Below are 22,329 nucleotides of genomic sequence, written 5' to 3' on the forward strand. Positions count from 1 at the left end.
GAGTTTTGGTGGTGTCTGGTAACATCTTTAGAAATCCTGCAAACTTTCAACATTTTTTAAAAAATTAAACTAAATGTTGTATGCAGATGTAGTATGGGGGAAGTTATTTACTAAAATCTTGCATTGCTGAAAGATTTGTCACTAAAAGTGAGATGGTACTCTGTAAAAGGTCAGGATGTATTATTTCATTGATAAATATTTACCCCTGTGGCGTTATGAGAGACACTGTCATAATTAGCTTTGTATTCTAAGAGACTGATTTTTTTTTTTTTTAATTTCACATCTACAAGGTTTTTTAGGTATGTTCCTATGAATTACTAATTACTTTTTTTCCTCTTTATAGTATTTAAGTTACTTGTCAAGTTGGCTTGAAAAAGCAGTGGAAAGAAGATGTTTCATGTTGTTCGGTATCAGCATCTAAAATTAACCCAGAACATTGGTTCTAGTGTACATCTAAAGTTGATTTTTCCAAGAACTCTTGCATTTGCACAGCTGTGGAAGTCATGGCTCTCAACTCTCTCTCTTGTTGGAGACCAGAATATTGTCCTGATGGGACCTCCTGGATCTGGGAAAACAACAGTTGGGAGAATAGTAGGTCACAAACTCGGCTGTCGTGTCATAGATGTGGATGATGATGTCCTTGAAACAACCTGGAATATGAGCGTGTCAGAAAAATTGCAGGATGTTGGTAGTCAGCAATTTATAGAAGAGAAAGGAAAAGCCCTGTTAAAGTTTTCAGCATCTGGAAGTGTAATTTCCCTTTCTGGGTCCAATCCAATGCATGCTGCCAGCATGCAGCATGTGAAGAAAAATGGGATTGTTGTGTATCTGGATGTACCCACAAGAGACATAATAGATAGGCTGGAATTAATGAAAGTGGATCGTATTGTGGGGCAGGATTCTGGGGTTTCTGTGAGAGACATACTTCAGTTTAGGAAGCAATTTTATAAAAAATGGTATGATATCCGTGTTCTTTGTGAAGGTGGACTTACAGCAGAGGCTGTAGCAGATAAAGTACTTGATGCAGTTAAGAGATATCAAGACTCAGAATCAGAAACTTTTATTTCAACCAGACATATAAGGTCTGAAATGTGTGAGCAAAAAGGCTCTGTTAAATATTTTACTGAAGCTGTTGTTGAGGGCCTAGCATCTGATGGTGGACTCTTTGTTCCTGAGAAGGGGCTTCCAACATTCTCTGCTGGAGAATGGCAAAGCTTAGTAGAAGCAACTTACATTGAAAGAGCTCAGATTATACTGGAAAGATTTATACATCCTGCTGATGTACCTGCTTTCAAGCTGGGAGAAATTGTTGAGATTGCTTATGGAGAAAACTTTACTTGTTCTAAAATTGCCCCTCTTAGGTATCTGACAGGCAACCAGTTTCTCCTTGAGTTGTTTCATGGACCAACAGCCTCATTTAAGGATTTGGCATTACAGTTGATGCCTCATCTATTTGCATACTGTATTCCCAAAAGATGCAATTATTTGGTCCTAGTAGCTACTTCTGGAGACACAGGGAGTGCTGTTCTAGATGGTTTTAGTCGTCTTAGTGATACTGACAAGCAAAGAATTGCTGTGGTCACTTTCTTTCCTGAGGATGGAGTAAGCCAGATTCAAAAATCACAAATGATTGGCTGCCAAAGAGAAAATGGGTGGTCAGTGGGTGTCAAATCTGATTTTGATTTTTGCCAGACAGCTATAAAAAAAATATTTACCAATTCTGATTATTCTGGCTTTCTTACTGTAGAATATGGAACAGCTTTAAGTGCAGCAAATTCTATAAACTGGGCTCGACTACTTCCCCAAGTTATTTATCATGCCTCTGCCTACCTTGACCTTGTTCATCAAGATATTATTACTTTTGGAAGCCCAATAGATGTGTGTATTCCTACAGGAAACTTTGGCAACATATTAGCTGCATTATATGCAAAAAGGATGGGAATCCCTATCAGAAAATGTATTTGTGCATCCAATGAAAATAATGTTTTGACCGATTTCATAAGAACAGGTCTTTATGATTTAAGGGGAAGAAGATTATTGCAGACTTCATCACCAGCAATAGATATTTTGAAGTCTTCCAACCTTGAACGACATTTGCATCTGATTGCTAGTGGTGATGGACAGCTGGTGACACAATTATTTAGTGAGCTGGAAAAGCAGTGTCACTTTCAGTTGCAGAAAGATCTACTTGAGAAGCTTCAGCAAGACTTGGTGGCTGGGTGGTGCTCTGAGGAGGACTGCCTAGCTGCTATCCACTCTGTATACAGTACTACAGGGTATATTTTGGACACACATACCGCTGTTGCTAAAGTAGTTGCAGATCGATTACAGGATAGAACATGCCCAGTTATCATTTCATCTACAGCTCATTATTCCAAGTTTGCACCTGCTATCTTGCGGGCTTTGAGGATTGCAGAAATAAAACAGAATCCATTAAGTCAGCTTCACTTACTGAGTTCTTACAGTCCTTTGCCTCCAGTCCATAGGGGCCTATTAGAGACATTGAAAGAGAATGAGAAGCAGAAACATCAGATCTGTGCTGCTGATGTGAATGTCATGATGGCACATATAGAAACTGTAATACAAAATCAGTTTATGAAAGTTTTCTAAGTAAACTCTAAGTAAATGGTGTTTATTATACCAATTTAAATATTTTCTTCACTAAAAAGTCATGTTTTAATAAATGCATAGTACACAAGGTCTTTGGTAAGTTTATATTCTGAGTATACTTTCTCATTTTCATGTTCAGTTAAAACATTTTAACATTGATTTTAAAAATGTTTGCATGCATGTGAGAATTCTAATGCTGGTGAACGGTTCTTGCTTGAAAGCCCAAGAGACTGAGGGGCTGTTTTACAGAAATAGTATAGTATGGACAGCAGTAGTGCACGCTTCCCCACACAACCCTGGCTGTGTGCCTCAATCCTGACCTAAGAGCGAGCACTTCTAAGGTGAAAGGGTAATCCTGTCTGAAACGGCTAACAAGTGCTACAGGTGTGTTGTTGTGTATGTGGTATGTGCTGTGAATACTTGTCCACAGAGGATTTAGCTAAACATTAAACTAATCTCACACAGGGCATTGAAAAGCCTTCAGGTGTAGTAACAGCTTTCATCTTCTCATCAGCTGGGATACAATTAAACTGGAATCCTTGAAGTTAAATTACCTATATCATCGTATCCATACAATCCTACATATTCTAATATGCTCTCTCTGTATATATTGTTTTTGTATTGACTATATAATCACGTATTCTTGTTCACTGTTAAACATTTTTTTTCTTACCGTAGGAGACAGTATTTTGCCTTATAAAATAAAAGCCTCCAGTCTGTATGTTTTATTATCACCTTTTAAAGCATATTTCTTCCCTGAATGTGCTTGCAACTTCCATTAGCCTCTGCTGAGGCTTTTCTATTTGAGCTCACAAGTTTATTGCACCATCTTACCAAATAGTAGAAGATATTACTATCAGAAGCCTTCTTGGATGAAAATGGAAATATTCAACTGTTGAATTCCCATCCTTTGTATCAAATTTTATGTTTGTGTTCGGGACCCCCCGGGCTGGGGGGGGATATTCAAAATTACTTTTATTTTCATGTCATCTTTAATTTTCTCCCCTTGATTTTTGAGTGATTTTTATGTAACTGAGAAGCCACAGAAAATGATTAGCCGAAGATTGAGGCAATTTTTTTTTTAAAGCTTCTAAAATCGGATTCTACTGCACCTTATCCCTCCTTGCTAAGGCAAATCTATTTTAGGTCACATGGTCAAAATACCCTTTCTGTATCAGCTATTGACTAGTGATTTAATAGGTTTTTTGCATCAAAAATAATAGATCTGGATGTCAAAGTGCAAAACTGCCTTAGATCAGATTACCTTATATCTACTAATTGTAGATTGTATTTGGCAATCAAAGGTGTAAAGTTTAAGTACCCGCTACATGGTATAATGTGCTTGGTGACAGTATAAGCCAGGGATCGACAACCTTTGGCACATGGCCCGCCAGGGTAAGCATCCTGGCAGGCCAGGCCGGTTTGTTTACCTGCTGCGTCCGCAGGTTTGGCCGATCGCAGCTCCCACTGGCCGTGGTTCGCCACTCCAGGCCAATGGGGGCTGCGGGAAGTGGCGCGGGCCGAGGGATGTGCTGGCCACCGTTTCCCGCAGCCCCCATTGGCCTGGAGCAGCGAACCGCGGCCAGTGGGAGCTGAGATTGGCCGAACCTGCGGACGCGGCAGGTAAACAAACCGGCCTGGCCTGCCAGGGTGCTTACCCTGGCGGGCCATGTGCCAAAGGTTGTTGATCCCTGGTATAAGCTGATTGAAATAAGAATGGTTTGTATATGTTGTGTGATAATGATTACAAATAATATCTTCTTCTGTGTATTAAAGATGTATCCCACTACAAAGTTATGTGTAATATGTAGCAGTTTTCTTTTCCTTGCCTTTGCTATTCTCTAATAGCTTTTCAGGACATCTCTGGTTATTTTTTCTGCTGTTTTTATCTCTATCACACATATATATTTTTGCCACAGTAATGCTAGAATCACATTTTGTATTATCTTCAGAAATGAGGCCTAAAAATAAGTAATGAAATGCTAAATGCTGGAATTTAATGCAGTACATCATTGGGGCGTAGAAAAAGGTATTACGAGTTTATTACTGAAAAGGGTTGATGGTGCATCATGTTAGTACACGACTACCCTTTCACTTCTGGAGTTCTGAGTTTGAATTCTTCCTTTTGGTCCCAAGTAACAATAAATGTGATGGTCTTACCATGTGTGCTCATTACAAAACCTGTCCTGCAATACGCTAATAGGGATGTTTCAAGATAGGGTGGGCTGGGTTGCAGCACTGAAACTCAGACCATTGCTATTTGCCATCTCTCTCATGAGTATTAAAACTTACACACGGTTACATTACGGTTTAAGGTATCTAAGAAGAGAAACTTGATTTAATGAACAATATAGAGCAAAGGAAAACAGAATCTAAACAAGATTAGGCTAAAAGTCAATGGCCTGTGTAGGAGTGGTGTATTTGATTTATAAGGGAATAAGACAACAGCTGAACTATACTCATAAGAGCAATATTTTATGTAGAAGGATTTAATGTAGTGTGGCTAACACCAATATTTCAAAGCTCACTGAAGTACCTCAAATTTGATTGGTTATTGAGGAAAAAATTCAGTCGGGTTCCTAGGTGACCGTTCCTGTGATATGAAGGCAATCATAGTTGGCACTGTTGGAGAGGCTAAGAACTGAATGGATTTGGAAACTGAACATTTAATTCTCTCATGCTTACGCTATGTCTACACTAAAAAGGCTGATCCAGCTATGTCACTCAGGGGGGTGAAGAATTCTTCTGTTGACTTAGCTACTGCCCTTCAAGATGGTGGATTAATTACAGCGATGGGAGACCTCCTCCCATTGCTGGAGTGAGTGTCTACACTGAAGTGCTACAGTGGTGGAGCTGCAGCATTTCTAGTGAATACATAGCCTCAGACTTGGAATTCTAAGGCTAAGGAAGAGAGACACATAAAGGCAATGCCTGGGAAGCTTTCCACTGCTACTGTCCGTGTTATACCTGTCCTGGCACTAGATAACTATTAGACTTTGTCTACACTGGCACTTTGTCGGCAAAACTTTTGTCGTTCAGGGTTTTTTTTAAAAAACACCTCTCTTCCCCCCCCCTCCAGAACGACAAAGTTTTACCGATGAAAATCGCTGGTGTGAACAGCGCTTTGTCGGTAGGAGCGCTTTCCTGCTGACAAAACCACTGCCACTTGGGGGGGGGGGGATTTTTGTTGGCACAACAAAATAACAGTCTCCTGCCAACAAAGAGCAGCTACACTGCATGCCTTTTAGTGTCGCTAAAAGTGTCGTAGTGTTGCCATAGCCTTAATTAATTAGTTTCTCAAGTTGTCCAATACCTTTCATGACGACTAAATTCAATCAATTTTTTTTAAAACAATGTGTTAACACTTTCATTTCATGCAACGTATACCAAAACTTATTTAGTGTTACAAATACTGTGTTGCACTATTAGTGCTATGCAATAATGTTTTTACTTTTACCAGGAAAATGATACATGTATAGTATTTGCAGGAAAACATAACATCAGCATTGTGATGTGTGGACACTATCAATACTGTTTGGGCCAGGGCTGCACACAAGTTGCAATGGTTTAAATAAAGGTGTGGTGTTGGAAGTTAATTTGATGTAAGCCAGGGTTACACAGTGTAAGAGTGTCCACATATAAAGCTACACTAGTTTCCCTAAACTGGTGTAGCATCACATCTTTTGTTAAACTCTTACAACTTCTGAGTGTAGATGAGCCTCTGCTGACGCACTGCTATCTCATGGAGAACTTTAAAGGACAATTGTTGTAAGAGTTCTGCTTATATAATTTCTGTATTTATATATAGATATTTACCTATGGATATTTGCATGCAAATATGATCTGTGTTGCTTAGGAACTGACCAGTTGCTCATAAGTCACCTTAAGTCATAATTCTGTTTCTGTTACCAACAACTACCTGTGATACCAGACTTGACTAAAAAAATGAACAGCAGAAGCAAATGAATTTCTAAGGGGCAGTCCTGATTTCATTCAATGTCGCTAGTAATAAATGCAGATGTTTTCATATATCATGATATATATATGTGACGGTGTACCCCATAAGGCTTTATGGGGAGGGGGTGCTTATAAATGTATGTATGACATAACTGGAATATGTTTTGTGCTGCCTGTGCCAGGTAACATATCTCCGTAAAGGTTATGGTCTACTATATCTATTCATCCTATTTGTACATATATATATCATTTTCTACTTGAGGTTAAGAATATGGGCTGTATGCTTGCTTGGTTTCTAAGTAAGCTTTGGGAGGCATTTGGTCAGCTTCTTTAGGAAGGAATTCGCCAGGTTAAGTACCTGATCAGGAAACACTTGGGGAACAATGCATCTTGGAATGCTCCAATCCACATAAGAAGTCTTCCTGGAGACATGCAAGATACCATGTGGACAATGGCTTCAGCCTGTAAAGACTGAGTCATGCAGGGACATGTGACTTGCCCAGGTGACTCCAGAACTCCATCTTGGAGCTGGACTTTGCATAGGAGGGAGGAGGGAGGTCTCCACCCACAAGAGAGAGTCTAAACCTGGGGGAGGCCCCTCCATTTTGTCTTCAGCTGGCTAAAGAAGGAGCCTCTCCACCCCCCCAGGATACTTGAAAGAAACTGAAACAAAAGACAGTGACTACAGGGGTTGTGAGAGATTGCTGGACCCAGGCTAAAGGGAGATTAGCCTGTAAAAGGGAGCATTCTGGAACTGGTGAGGAACTTATCTGTATTTAGTTTGATTAGGCATAGATTCGCGCATTTTATTTTATTTTGCTTGTGACTTACTTTGTTCTGTTTGTTACTACTTGGAACCACTTAGATCCTACTGTCTGTATTTAATAAAATCACTTTTTATTTAGTAATTTACTCAGAGTATGTATTAATACCTGGGGGAGCAAACAACTGTGCATATCTCTCTATCAGTGTTATAGAGGGCGAACAATTTATGAGTTTGCCCTGCATAAGCTTTATGCAGGGTAAAACGGATTTATCTGGGTTTAGACCCCATTGGGAGTTGGGCATCTGAGTGCTAAAGACAAGCACACTCCTGTGAGCTGTTTTTGGGTAAACTTGCAGCTTTAGGACAAGTGATTCAGACCCTTGGTCTGTGTTGGAGCCAGACAGGAGTGTCTGACTCAGCAAGACAGGGTGCTGGAGTCCGGAGCTGGCAGGGAAAACAGGAGCAGGGGTAGTCTTTGCACATTAGGTGGCAGCTCCCAAGGGGGTTTCTGTGATCCAACCCGTCACAATATATATATTATACAAATTGTGATATTTTAGCACAATTGTCTCTAAATAGAACATTCATCAGTTTTCCAAAAAATGTCAGCTCTGCATTATTCAGGGACATCAAGAACATAAGTAAGTGTTAGAATTATTCATCCACACTATATTCTCTACTTTTCCTGTACTGTCTACATAGCTGTTCCTATTCACTATATCAGGGGTCAGCAACCTTTCAAAAGTGGTGTGCCGAGTCTTCATTTATTCACTCCAATTTAAGGTTTCGCGTGCCAGTAATACATTTTAACGTTTTTAGAAGGTCTCTTTCTATGAGTCTATAATATATAACTAAACTATTGTTGTATGTAAAGTAAATAAGGTTTTTAAAATGTTTAAGAAGCTTCATTTAAAATTAAATTAAAATGCAGAGCCCCCCAGGACCGGAGGCCAGGACCTGGGCAGTGTGAGTGCCACTGAAAATCAGCTCGCGTGCCGCCTTTGGCACGCGTGCCATAGGTTGCCTACCCCTGCACTATATATTGTCCCCAACAAATATTGGGAGATCATCTATTTTAAATTTTCCTGCCACATCTGTTTTTTTCCACTGTCAAACATGCAGTATAGTTCCAAACTGTACCTAAAGTTCAGCCTATGCTAACATAATCATAAGCTGCAGTTTATAACTTAGTCCCAGCTCTGTCTTACTTGTCAAGCCTTCATCAATATGCTTTAAAGCTAAATGAAATCTAAGTAAACTATGGTTTCAGAATAGTTCTCATAGGGATAAAAGGATTTGAAAGATATGGCCCGCATAAGCAGTCTATCCAGATTTATTGAATAGTGGGTATATACTAAATGATCTAATAATGAATATCTATCCGTGTGAGTGAAGTAAAAGAAATCTCTCACCCTATTGTAGAAAGAATATAAAAAATCACTAGCAGTATGCAGAATGTATCTAAACATATTTATATTGCACAATAGGTTTATATGGTGCTGTATAGATATAAACGGTTTCTTCTTTGAGGGGTTCACAATCTATGTGAAAATAATGAGCAAATCCATGCCTACCTAACCTCCCCACCTATCTATTTACTACTTGTGGAGGGGAACTGGTTGCTCTTAAACAATCTTATGGGAAATGAATGATGCAGGTGATATGGAATGTTTTGTCTTACGGTCACTGGTCTGAAACTGGCCCAGATCAGTAGTGACCAAAAGTTGTTGTATCTGACAGTGGTTGAATGGACCTTGTGAAATGAGTTGCCGGTCTCAGTCTGGTTCGTGGTAGACAGATATACTCATCACAAAAGCCACCAACTTTAGCACATGTGTTAGGCGTCTCACCCAAGAGCAAAGGATTAAATTTTACTATGTTTTTCCATATTGGTCAAAAGTGTGCAAGACACTTCATAGAAATATATTATTATTATTTTATTTGTATTATAGTAGCAGCTAGGCCCTGGTCTAGGATTGAACCCCCAGCATGCTGGATGCTGTGCTCTGAAAATCTGAGTCTAAAAACATCATACAGAGAAAGTAATAGAAATCATACAACAGGCTTTCCAAACCCAATCAATTTTGTTTGTTTTATTAACTTGTGTTACTTTAATGCTACCCTCTTAGCCCTTTCCATTTTGCTGCCTTTGTGGCCACCAGATTCTGGGCCTGGTTTGGTCCCTTGCATCAATTATAGCAGCACAAAAGCTGCTCTAATTTATGACCAGCTACTGGTGGCCTTTAGGGTCCATTCTAGCTGCTGTGAATGGCTGGACCTTGGTGACTTATGACAAATTGTTTTCTCTCCTCCCCCCTGTGTCGTCTATATTAGCAGCTGGGAGGAGTGTGATGTAGAGCCCAAACCTGACTCTGAGATTATTTCCCAGCTACTGGTGAAACCAGCTTTCTGGCTGTTTTGCTTGGCCAGAGTGGCACAAAGCAGTAGGTGTGGGAACTAGAGTGGGGCTAAGATGTTGATTACAGGTATGAAACACAGGAAACAAGGCTTAAATAAGAGTTACATAGGAAAGTCATTAAACAAAGGATAATGAAATAGATGAATTAGCTGTTTACATATCAGCATGTTTAATAAAATGAAACTAAACAGCAAAATAATGAACATTTCCCGTGTTTTTCATGGGAATATATTTTTCTCATTGTAAGAGTATCCCATACGTCACAAAATCAATTACATGGAAAATAGTGGTCCCAGTGTTCTAATTACAAATTGTGCCACTGATATTTAGAATATCTTTAGATTTCTTCCATATGAAGTAAAGTATTGCTACGAAAACAAGCATAGTCCCATCCCCCAAATCAATACAAAATCAACATGGATTAAGAGGATTAAAAATGGCTAAACGACAATCTCAACATGTAATTGTAGATTGGGAATCATCATTGAGTGGCTGTATTACTAGCAGGCTCTATGCTATTTAACATTTTTATCAAGGACCTGGAAGAAAACATAAAATCATGACTGATAAAGTTTGCAGCTGACACAAAGATTGGAGGAATGGTACATAATTAGGCTTGGAAGGATTGGATTTTTGTTCATACACAATTTCACCACACACACACAAACTGCTGAAAACATATTTCCATTAGTAATAATCAAAATTTACAGATAGGCAAAATAAGAAAATGCTGCTTGAGAGCTTATTCGTTTGTATATTATGACGTGATGATGACAATTTGTGCTTTAATGATTATAAAGGTTTAACGTCTACTGTCATTAAATAACTGACCTCCCCGCAATAATATCCTGCAACTGTGAAAAATGAAAGTGATAAAAATCTAAAAAAAAAAAAATGCTTAAAAATAAGCATCAGTACCATCCATCAAAGTGATTTTAAAAAATCAAATTATGAGAAGCCTAAAAATACTGCAGAGGACATGTCATGGATCCAGAATCATCTGGATCTGTTGGGAAGCTGGATGCAAGCAAACTTTGCATTTCAGTATGGCAAAATATAGTCTTACATCTAGAAACAAAGACTATAAACCATACTTACATACTCCAAACATACATACTCTATCCTGGGAAGCAGTGACTCTGGACTTGAGGATCATAGTGGATGATTAGCTGAACATGAGCTCCCAGTGCAATGGGTGTGACTAAGGGTATGTCTACACTGCAATTAAAAACCTTTGGCTGGCCCATGCCAGCTGATTTTGGTTTGCCAGGCTCAGGTTAAGGGACTGTTTAATTGTGGTGTAGAGTTTTGAGTTTGGGCTGGAGCCCGGGCTTGAGTACTCTGCGAAGTGGGAGGGTCCCAGAGCTCGGGCTGCAGCCTGAGCCCACAGGTCTACACAGCAATTAAACAGCCCCTTAGCCTGAGTCCAGTGAGCCCAAGTCAGCTAGTGTGGGCAAATGCAATCCTTGGATATCTAAACAGGGAATACTGAGATGAAATAGGAAAGTTTTATTACCTCTGGACCACTGGAGTACTGTGTCAAATTCTGGTGTCACAATTCAAGAAAGATATTGATAAGTTAGAGTCATGAGTTCAGAGTCATGAAAATGATTAAAGGGTTGGAAAACATACCGTATAGTGATGGACTCAAGGAGCTCATTCTGTTTAGCTTAACAAAGAAAAGGTTATGGGGGGACTTGGTCGCAATCTATAAGTACCTCCATAGGGAACAGAATTTGATAACTGAAGACTCTTAATTGGGCAGACAAAGATATAACAAGATCCAGTGGCTGGAACTGAAGCTAGACAAATTCAGACTCAAAGTGCACGTTTTCAACAGTGAGGATAATTAACCACTTGGGTCAAGGACTGTGGTGGATTCTCCATCACTGGAAACTTTAAAATCAAGATTGGATTTTTTCTAGAAGACTTGCAATAGTTCAAACATGATGAATTCATTCAGAGAAGTCCTATGGCCTGTGTTGGATTCAGGAGATCAGACTAGATGATCACAACAAGCCCTTCTGGCCTTATAATCTGTGGGCAGGTCTTCACTACAGGGGGGGGGTCGATTTAAGATACGCAAATTCAACTACGCGAATAGCGTAGCTGAATTCGATGTATCGGAGCCGACTTACCCCGCTGTGAGGACGGCGGCAAAATCGACCTCCGCAGCTCCCCATCGACGGCGCTTACTCCCACCTCCGCTGGTGGAGTAAGAGCGTCGATTCGGGGATCGATTGTCGCATCCCGATGAGACGCGATAATTCGATCCCCGAGAGATCGATTTCTACCCGCTGATTCAGGCGGGTAGTGTAGAACTAGCCAGAGAATTCCATCCCAGTATGGAGCAAGTTGATGATTTATATATTTACAAAATTTGTAATAATATCAGAAGGGGTTCTGGCCATACATAAGAAACTGTAAACCCATTTCCATCTGTGTATACCTTTCTCCACATTGAGGGACGAAGTGGGTTTCATAATATACTTTTGGGTCTGCACTCCAAGGGAGGCGAACACCTGAGTACTGGGGCAAGTCCCTTAAGCTGAGTCGTTCCAGAGCTGATCTGAGTGTTTGTGTTCTTCTGCAGTTGGGTATGGCCCTGCCTGTGTGTGCGCTGGAGGAGGCTTAAGAGCCTGGCTCAGCAAGACAGGTAAAAAGGGGGCCAATGCTGGCAGAACAGTTGGACTCAGTGGTATCTCAGCACCTCAGGTGACATCTTAAAGGGGGCAACCTGTCATTCTCCTGGCACTGAACTGAAATTTTGTATTAGGATAAGCTATATGTGGGACTCAAGTTCCCTTAAAATACCAACAAATGTCATCAAAACCCAGTAAAACCACAGTACTCTCCAAACACTCTCGTGCATCTTCCATCAGATGAATATGGAAACTATAAAAACATTAAAAATGCCAGAATCAACACTGTAAAACCAATGCCCCCCAAACCCTAAACTAAAATGAAAATTGTATATTCCCTTCCCCCTGCATAAGAACTCGGGGATTCTATTCCCCACCTCCCATTCACAACCAGATGCGACTATTCTGCCCTCTGTCTCTGTGGCTCCACCACCATCCTCATCCCACAGAATCAAGTTTCCTAGTATCTAGCAATAGTGAAAATCAAACACACATGGATTGTGTGTTGTTTGTAGGGCTGTCAATTAATTGCAGTTAATTCATACGATTAACTCAAAAAATTAATCATGATTAAAATAATTAATCGCGATTAATCAGTTTTAATCACACTGTTAAACAATAGAATACCATTTGAAATTTAGTAATTTTTTGGATGTTTTTTTACATTTTCAAATATATTGATTTCACTTACAACACAGAATACATAGTGTACAGTGCTCACTTTACATTATTATTTTTTATTACAAATATTTACTGTAAAAATGATAAAAGAAATAGTATTTTTCAATTCACCTCATACAAGTACTGTAGTGCAATCTCTTTATTGTGAAAGTGCAACATACAAATGTAGATTTTTTTTGTTATGTAACTGCACTCAAAAACAAAACAATGTAAAACTTTAGCGCCTACAAGTCCACTCAGTCCTACTACTTGTTCAGCCACTCAGACAAACAAGTTTGTTTACATTTACAGGAGATAATGCTGCCTGCTTCTTATTTACAATGTCACCTGAAATTGAGAACAAGCATTCGCAGGGCACTTTTGTAGATGGCATTGCAAGGTATTTATGTGCCAGATATGGTAAACATTCGTATGCTCCTTCATGCTTCGGCCACAATGCCAGAGGATATGCTTCCATTCTGATGGCGCTCGTTAAAAAAATAGTGAGTTAACTAAATATGTGACTAAACTCGTTGGGGGAGAATTGTATGTCTCCTGATCTATTTTACCCACATTCTGCCATATATTTCATGTTATATCAGTCTCAGATGATGACCCAGCACATGTTCATTTTAAGAACACTTTCACTGCAGATTTCACAAAACGCAAAGAAGGTTCCAATGTGAGATTTCTAAAGATAACTACAGAACGTGACCCAAGGTTTAAGAATCTGAAGTGCCGTCCAAAATCTGAGAGGGACGAGGCATGGAGCATGCTTTCAGAAGTCTTAAAAGAGCAACAATCCGATGTGGAAACTACAGAACTCAAACCACCAAAAAAGAAAATCAACCTTCTGCTGGTGGCATCTGATTCAGATGATGAAAATGAACATGCTTCGGTCTGCACTGCTTTGGATCGTTATCGAGCAGAACGCATCGTCAGCATGGATGCATGTCTTCTGGAATGATGGTTGAAGCATGAAGGGACATATGAATCTTTAGCACATCTGGCACGTAAATATCTTGTGACGCTGGCTACAACAGTGCCATGTGAACCCCTGTTCTCACTTTCAGGTGACATTGTAAACAAGAAGTGGGCAGCACTATCTCCTGCAAATGTAAACAAACTTGTTTGTCTGAACAAGAAGTAGGACTGAGTGGACTTGTACGCTCTAAAGTTCTACATTGTTTTATTTTTGAATGCAGTTATTTGTTTGCACATAATTCTACATTTGTAAGTTCATCTTTCATGATAAAGAGATTGCGCTACAGTACTGGTATTAGATGAATTGAAAAATACTATTTCTTTTGTTTTTATAGTGCAAATATTTGTAATAAAAATAAATATAAAGATAGCACTGCACACTTTGTACAATGTGCTGTAATTGAAATCAATATATTTGAAAATTTAGAAAACAGTCTATTATTTAACAGCACAATTATTTTTTTCATCGCGTGATTAATCGCAATTAATTTTTGTAATCACTTGACAGCCCTAGTTGTTTGTACATGTTTTGGCACCTAACCTTCTATAAACAATGTTAGAATTTGAATGTACTGTCTGCCTAGTCTATTGTTTAGCTCTCTCTTTCTTCACTTATTTTTCTCTGCTTCTCTTTCCCCTCTGATTAACTTTACTACTCTCAACCTTCTGATTTCTTGCTACATCCATCCTTGTTGCTCCTTCTCTTACCTATCTCCCACAACTGAACCCCTGTTATTGCTCCATTTTCTAACCATTCCCCTTGGGTTTCCCCTCCCTTCTCTCCTCATTCTCTGATCTTTCTGTCCTCTCATCTCATCTCATCTCAATTTCGCAGTCTCTTTTCTTTTGGGTCTCTATGCTTGCTTCTCGGAGTCTGCCCCCAACCCTTTCTTTCTTCCTCCCTTCCTGGTCCTTTTTCATCTCCCTGGCATCTCTCTTGCTCTTGATGTTCTGTGTCTTCTCTCTCTTTCTTTCCAAACCTCCATGGATTCCTTTCCCCTGCTCTCCCCATTTCTGTAATCCTCTCTCAGCCTTGCCAACTCTTGGAATGACAGAGGCTCCAGCCCTCTACCTAATTTGAGGCCTGTAATTGGCTGCCTGCCCCATTTGCCTGCATCCTGGGTCAGAATAACTAATTAGAGCTGCAGCAGGCAGACCTCTCCCCCTGTCCTTCCCCACAGCAATTCTCACAGGAGGACGGGGGTGAGGAGGGAGTTAAACAGAGCAGCAGATCAGGGTGGCTCTGCTCCCTCCCACTTCCTGTGAGCAATGGAGACAGGATGGACCCTCTGTCTGCAGCATCGGGCCTGGTAAGGGGAGGGAAGAACCCTTGGAGCTTCCCCCCAGCATGGAAGGGGGAGGGCGGCAGTGGGATTCCCTCTTCCAGGTCTGGGGAGGGGAAGAACCCAAGGAGGAACAGCAGTGAGGCTGGGTGGGCAGAACAGATGGGGGCAGAACTGAGGGGTTGGGAGTTGGTTGAGTAAACTGAGGGAGGGCTGAACTTGGGGGCTGGGTACTGAACTGATCGGGGTTGGTACTGAGGGAGGCTGAACTGATGGGGTGAGGACAGAATTAACTGCTGAGCAGGGGATGGGCAGATGTGGGGCTGAGAAGTACTGGAGCAGGGGCCAGAATTCTCTCACCCAATACATTTGGGAGAGTGGGCAACTTGAATTGTCACACCCTGGGGATGGGGTGGGGGAGTTCAACCATCAAAGATAGACAACAGATCCTTAAAAAAAACAAGATTTTGGGGGCCAAACTCATGATTTTGGGAGTGGGGAGGGTCTGAATGATTTTTGATGTCCTGGGGTTGGCAATACTGCTCTGTCTCTCTGCGCCCCACCCCAGGGCCCATGTGTCAATTTGGGTCTTTCCCTTCCCATTGAGAGGCCTTTGGGCCCCTTCCTCTCCCCATCTGGGGTTGGATTTCTATCAATTCTCCCAACTTGAGAGTCTCCCCTTTTGAAGCTCTATCCTACTTCTTATGGTTTCTTACTTTCAAATTATCTCTCACCCCACCCCAAGAACACACTATAGTTTGTCGGCCTCCCGAGAACCATACAACAGCCCTTCAGCACCATCAGCTCAAATAACTCCATGGCTATTCAGTTCCTTTCCAGCCTCTCTCTTTCTTCATCCATCACCCCTGGCAATAAGATGATCAGAGCTCACCAAGGGGGAGGCATCCAGCAGAGCCAGAGACAGCCTGCTGCTAAATAGGAGACAGCAGCCACTCTGCTTCCCTTGGCAGGTGGCAAGAAGTATAGTGTAAAAAAACAACAACCCCAAACCCTGCTCAGCTGTGAGAGTCTCTCTCCTCATACAGGTGGGCCTGAATGGGTCATAAACAGCTGCTGAAGGGCAGTGTAGCACTCTGGGGATACGGGAAGTTCAATTGGCCCTTTTTCTTCTCCAGCTCTTTCCTCTCAGCTGCTTCTCTTCAAAAACTTTCCTACCCTCTCCTGGCTGCCTGTTCCTCCTGCAGTTTAACATAGGAATTTGTAAACTGTTTTGGCAATGAAGTCTTAGCCTTGCCATGCTCGGATTTAGCACTTCACATCATCAGAAAGGGATACCTGGCCAACCAGAATGTGGCTTTGGACAGTCAATGCTTCCAGCAAGACTCTACACTGATTAAACTGCTAGAAGAGGTCAACACTGCAGAGCAGTCGCATACATACAACTGAAAAATAAACAGTCCTTTAATGTTTGGGACCTAATCCCCCAAGAGGAGGGCAATATTTTCACCATTCTTCCTGTGTCCTTTTCTTTTTGACATAAAAAAAAATTAGACATATAGGGTATTAGGAAACCATATTCACGGCCATTTTTCTTCCATAAATGACCTGTAAAGGCATAAAAAACAGCTCTTAATGGTAAAATAAGATGACTTCTGCAGAAATGGTGTTTTCCAAGTGAACATTTGCTTTTGATATGCTAGAATCCCAGCTCTCTACCACAAGATGGCATCCCTAACAGAAGTTTATTAGTGATGAGGCTTTACAGCACTTCTGGGGGGGGGGTTCTGCATGAAAGGCTGAAACACTGCAATTTAATGAACAGAAATGCACTTAATTTAAAAATTTTATTCAAAAAATCAGTGTTGTCCCATGTTAATTTATATGTGGAATATGTGGCTGTTTCAGCTCAGGAAAACAACATGTTAGATCAACAGTGCTGTATGCTGTTGGAGCAGGCTTTTTGTCAACTACAAGCTTGGAATCATTTCTGCTTTAACCTAGGGAAAAAACCCAGAAAGTTCTCTCAGATCCAGAGCGCTGAAGTCAAGAGCACAAATCACACTGTCCCTTAGCTTTGGTGTGAGTAATATATTGTTGTTGTTTTTTTGGGGGGGGGGGGGGGGAGGGAGTGAAGGCTTGTGATGGCCTATGAGATGAAGATTTGCAGGTAGTACAATCTTCATTTGCATACTTTAAAGATGTCTGAAAAAGCATACAGCTTTCAGGGGAGTTTATATTTTTCATAGTTCATTTATATCTAGGGAGGAAAGGAAACTTACAAGTTTGTCTTTCCCCAGCCCTTATTTCTTTTGGCAGCTTTATTGTAACTTTTTACATGTTAAAAACAAAATACTCTTATTCATTTCCTAAAATAAAGAAATTCAGGCAAAATACTACTCAGGTACAAGCCTGCAACCAGGGCCGTCTCTAACTTTTTTGCTGCCCCAAGCAGCAAAAAAAAGCGCCCCCCCCCCCGAGCCCCTCCCGCCAAGCACCGCGCCGCCGCAGCCCGCCCACCGAGTGCCGTGCCGCCAGAGCGCCCCCCCTGAATGCCGCGCTGCCCCCCCCCGCCGAGCGCTGCGCCGCCGGAGTGCCCCCCCCACGGAATGCCGCACCGCGCCACCGGAACCCCCCCCCCGAGCGCCGCGGCCCGCGCCACCCCCCTGCCGAGTGCCACAACGCTGGAGCACCCCCCGCCGAGCGCCGCGCCGCCGGAGCGCCCCCCGCACCTCCGCGGAATGCCGCGCCGCGCTGCCCCCCCCGCCACCCCAAGATTGGCCGCCCCTTACCAGGTGCCGCCCCAAGCATGTGCTTGGTTGCCTGGTGCCTGGAGCCGGCCCTGCCTGCAACATATTAAACTACTGTGGGTGCAGAACTGAGATGAATAGCACTGTGACCAGGGTCCTAGGGGGACTCCGTAGTCACTCAATTAGGGTGAACTGCAAAGAATGGGGCAGCCAACCCCCCAAAAGCTGGCGGATTCACCAAGCCAGCATAACACAGCTTCTTTATTACCTTACTGCTTACTCAGAAGTCCAAACAACACAGTTCCCTTAAAGTGATCCAGTCTCAGGTTTCCATCTAGGTCAAATATGATGAAAATTTTTGTAAATCTTATTTCATCATATAAAAGAAAAGGTTCTACTAATCCCAAAGGATCGGACACATTACCTCCCAGGTTAACCAATGTTTCAGATTTTACCCAAACACACGCTGCAGCCAATTCTTATTAACTAAAATCTAAAGGTTTATTTATAAAAATAAAGAAAGGTGAGAGTTAAAATTGCTTAAAGGAATCAATTACATACAGTAATAGCAAAGTTCTTGGCTCAGGCTTGTAGCAGTAATGGAATAAACTGCTGGCTTAAGTCAAGTCTCTGGAATACATCCACAGCTTGGACGGGTCATTCAGTCCTTTGTTCAGAGCTTCAGTTTGTAGCAAAGTTCCTCCAGAGGTAAGAAGCAGGACTGAAGACAAAATGGAGAAGTTGCAGCTGCCTTTTATAGTCTCTTGCCATGCGGCCTGTGCTTCCTTTGTTTCAAACACAAGCTGCCTAGTAATGGCTTGGAAGCCTTAGAGTTCTCTCCATAGGCATTTCTCTGCATGCCTTGCTGAGTCATATGGTGTATCTGCCTTCTCTCAATGGGTCAACTGTATGGCTGATGACCCTTAATGGGCCATCAAGAAGGCTAGGCAGTGCTGATGCCAAACTGTCTGGGGGTGTCACCCGGAAGCATAGCACAAGTTTGAAATACAGACATACATATCTATAACTCATAATACAAAGGTGATACAAACATCTAAACAAGATTATCATATCTGGCAAATTATGACATCTTTACAGATATCTTACATGGCATATCTGACTGATTACTTTGTGGGCATTACCCCAGGAGCAAACATTTGAAATCCAGGCATAAAGCCAATACTTATAACTTTAAATACAAAAATGATGCATGCATACAGATGGCATAATCACAACCAGCAAATCATAACCTTTTCATAGACATCTTACTCGACAACCTTTGTACAATATTTGCTGCAAATATATAACAGTGGTCTATAGGGTCATATTTTAATCAGATAACGTCACACCCCCAATGCAAAATTTATGCAGGAAGTGGTGTCCCAGACACTGCTGAATGCATCACAGGAATTTCCCACTCTTGGTTCTGTATTACTACAGCTTCTAACCCAATATTAGAAGTATCAGTGTATAACCAAAATGGTTTATTAAAATCATGTTTAACAATATTGTTGAATCCCTCTACAAACCCAAGGTAAAACTTGGTTAGACCAGTAGTGGATTGGATCTGCTCTTGCAGCATAATTCCTGTATGTTTCATGTGATCTTGCCAAGAGCTAAAGAAAATAGCTATTTTCTTTTATACAATCTCTGGCAAATGTTTGTAAACCAATTAACATCAAATCAATGTAGATATTAACGTTCTTCCATAGTGTAGGAATCTTGGCATTTAGCCATGAAAGCAATATGATAGCGTGCCTCAGTTTCCCATTTCATACAGCACATTAGGTGTGTAATGTCTTTTCTTCTGTGTTCAGTTTCAAGATTAGATACAGGCACTAACTGTGAAATGTCAGTATCACCAGGCCTTTTAACATAGTGTGTGTTGTCATGTAATGAAACAGTATAACCAGGAAGGTTTTTACAACATGAGTTCTTATGTATTACTCCCAACATGTTCAAGGGTTTTTCTAGAAGATTAGGCACATTGTACATTTTTACAGTTTTTGGTACAAGCAACACATTAGTTGCAAGGGTTAGTATTAGCATTAATATTAATATCAAATTCATTGCAGGTGTACATTTACAATCATTTTTGTTGTTATGCCACACCTTTGGCTCAATACCACTGGGGTTTTGGCTTTTTAGGGTTAACCTGTGGCTTTCATTATCATGATAAACTTTGTTCCTTTTTCCCTGTTCCAGAGGGTCAAAATCTGAGCTCTTTTGCTTAACAGAATCCATTGTCTGGCTGGGTGTATCCTTTTTGCTAACAGCTACAGGCTAATTTTTCTCCCCCAGTCAGTCAGGTAATTTGCATCAACACAGACACTAGCTTGTTTACTAGTTTTCAGTTCCTTAACTGTTACCAATTTGTAGCCTATAAGACTAACCTGCTTGCTTGTATATATATATATATATATATCTTTTCTTATAGTTTAAGTATTTAATGTATTGTAATAGGTTTATAGATTTATATTAAAGTAAGTTTGGCTGTAATGCAAGATCTACCTACAGGCCAAAACCCTGTATGTTAAGCTAATGCGAAGTTAACACCTTTTGAGACCCTCACTCAGAAAAGTAAAATTAGACAAAACACCCATGCAGATGTCTAGAGACCTTTACCTGGACCAATAGCCTTAAAGGGTTGAAACAGGGGGTTTCCCCACAGACTTAACAAGTACACCACAAGAGACTGATGTGCGTACATACCTGTCATCAATACGCACATACATACTAGCCTATGGGGTAAGTGTACCCGAACATTTCTGTGGGTGAGGAATGAAATTTGGGCATAAGAGGAAGGAGGTCCGGCATTTGCCCTATAAAAGAGGTAACCCATCTCAATAGAGTATCTCCATTCTCCATCTCTCCATTTCTCCGTTCTCACTTTACTCCATCTCCATTTCTCACTATCTCCGTTCTCACTTTACTCTATTCTCATTTACTTCCTCCACTCTATCTATCTACGATGACTGCTACTATTCGTAGGCTATACTTGTTCTTCTTAAACTTTAAGTTTCAAGGGAACTGGGCTAAGCTTGGTTTCCCTAAGTTTTATTCTTAGTTTGTTTATTAGGTTTTGATTTAAGTTTAAGTTAGTCAAGTAAACCCTAGTCAGCTTTGATAGCTCTTAGCATTTTCTAAGCACTGCATCCCTCACTCAAGAATTGAGAAACCTGAATTGCAAGGCTGGTCCTGTGTCTCTTACCACCAGGTTATCAAGGAAGGGTGTGAGTATGTTAACCAAAGCTTTGTTGCATGTAATACTATATTATCATATGTATCTTTTGAATAGCAGTAATGCAATTGTAACTTTGTAACTCTGGGTATTTTACCATTTACTTACTATTATTGATTTTAATAAAAAGTCTTTAAGACTATATCTGTCTCAGTGTGAGCTTCCTGTCATACCCCCGAGGGTCCTTTATAAATTCTGTGGAGCCTGATTCAGGACAAGAACTTTTATCTTCTGATCAAACAGATTGGCGAGCCTAAACCCATACTAATTAATATTAATAATAATAAAAAATATTAAAATTAAATAAAGATTACATTAATAAATTAAATTCCCATATTATCCAAATTAATATTATCAGTACACCCTAAATCAGGCTACAAATTCCAAGGCTGGACTCTGTCTTAAAGAGCTACCATCCATTTTCACTACCATTTTCACATCAAGGTTCTTTTGTCCTTCCATTACCAACCTCCCCTTCCACATGGAATCAGATGTCAAGTCCACTAAGAGACTACGAGACCTATCCAAAGTGTCTAGAGATGAGAATTTACTTGCCATCCCCTGTATTCGAGAGATTAACTGCACAACTGTCCTCCTGCTCTGCAGATTCAGCTGTCCAGTCTTCCCTCTGAAACTGAGATACAGACTGTTTACTCAAAGAATCAACGTGGAGACAGTCCTGTCCCAACACCATTGTCTCAACCAACAAGCTGGTCAAACACAGCCACTTGTTCATAGGGCTGTTCAAATTCCCTGACAATTTTCATTCCATCTAAAACCTTCTCAAAGCTATTCACACTGGGTCTTTCTAAAGCAAAGTTAGTGGATCTATACACCTCTGAAAGACCCTGGTAGTTAGGAACTGGAACAAGTCTCTCAAACAAACTATTGCTTTCTCTATACAGTGATTCACCCTGAGTTAACTCAATCAAATCACTTCCACACCCCTCAGTTGCAGCAAACTGCTTGCAAAAACTACCCTGAAGATTTTTCTCTTCAGGAATTTTTCTAAGCAACAACACATTTTTCACTGAGTTTCTGCCCTTATTCTTTTCACCT

At 40.8% G+C, this 22,329-nt stretch overlaps 1 protein-coding gene across 1 annotated transcript; it reads left to right on the forward strand.

The window, feature by feature from the left end:
- Window positions 1-390: 390 nt before the first annotated feature.
- Window positions 391-2,610, forward strand: THNSL1 (threonine synthase like 1). Its single transcript, XM_065400181.1, has one exon. It carries the CDS (start codon window positions 391-393, stop codon window positions 2,608-2,610), a length of 2,220 nt encoding a protein of 739 aa, XP_065256253.1.
- The last annotated feature ends 19,719 nt before the right edge of the window (window positions 2,611-22,329 follow it).

The sequence above is a fragment of the Emys orbicularis genome, chromosome 2 (assembly GCF_028017835.1).
Source record: "Emys orbicularis isolate rEmyOrb1 chromosome 2, rEmyOrb1.hap1, whole genome shotgun sequence".
NCBI classification, from domain to species: Eukaryota; Metazoa; Chordata; order Testudines; family Emydidae; genus Emys; species Emys orbicularis.

Bases quoted from the DNA above. Each gene is read 5' to 3' on its own strand.
- THNSL1 (XM_065400181.1), top strand. From the start codon at position 391: ATGTTTCATGTTGTTCGGTATCAGCATCTAAAATTAACCCAGAACATT.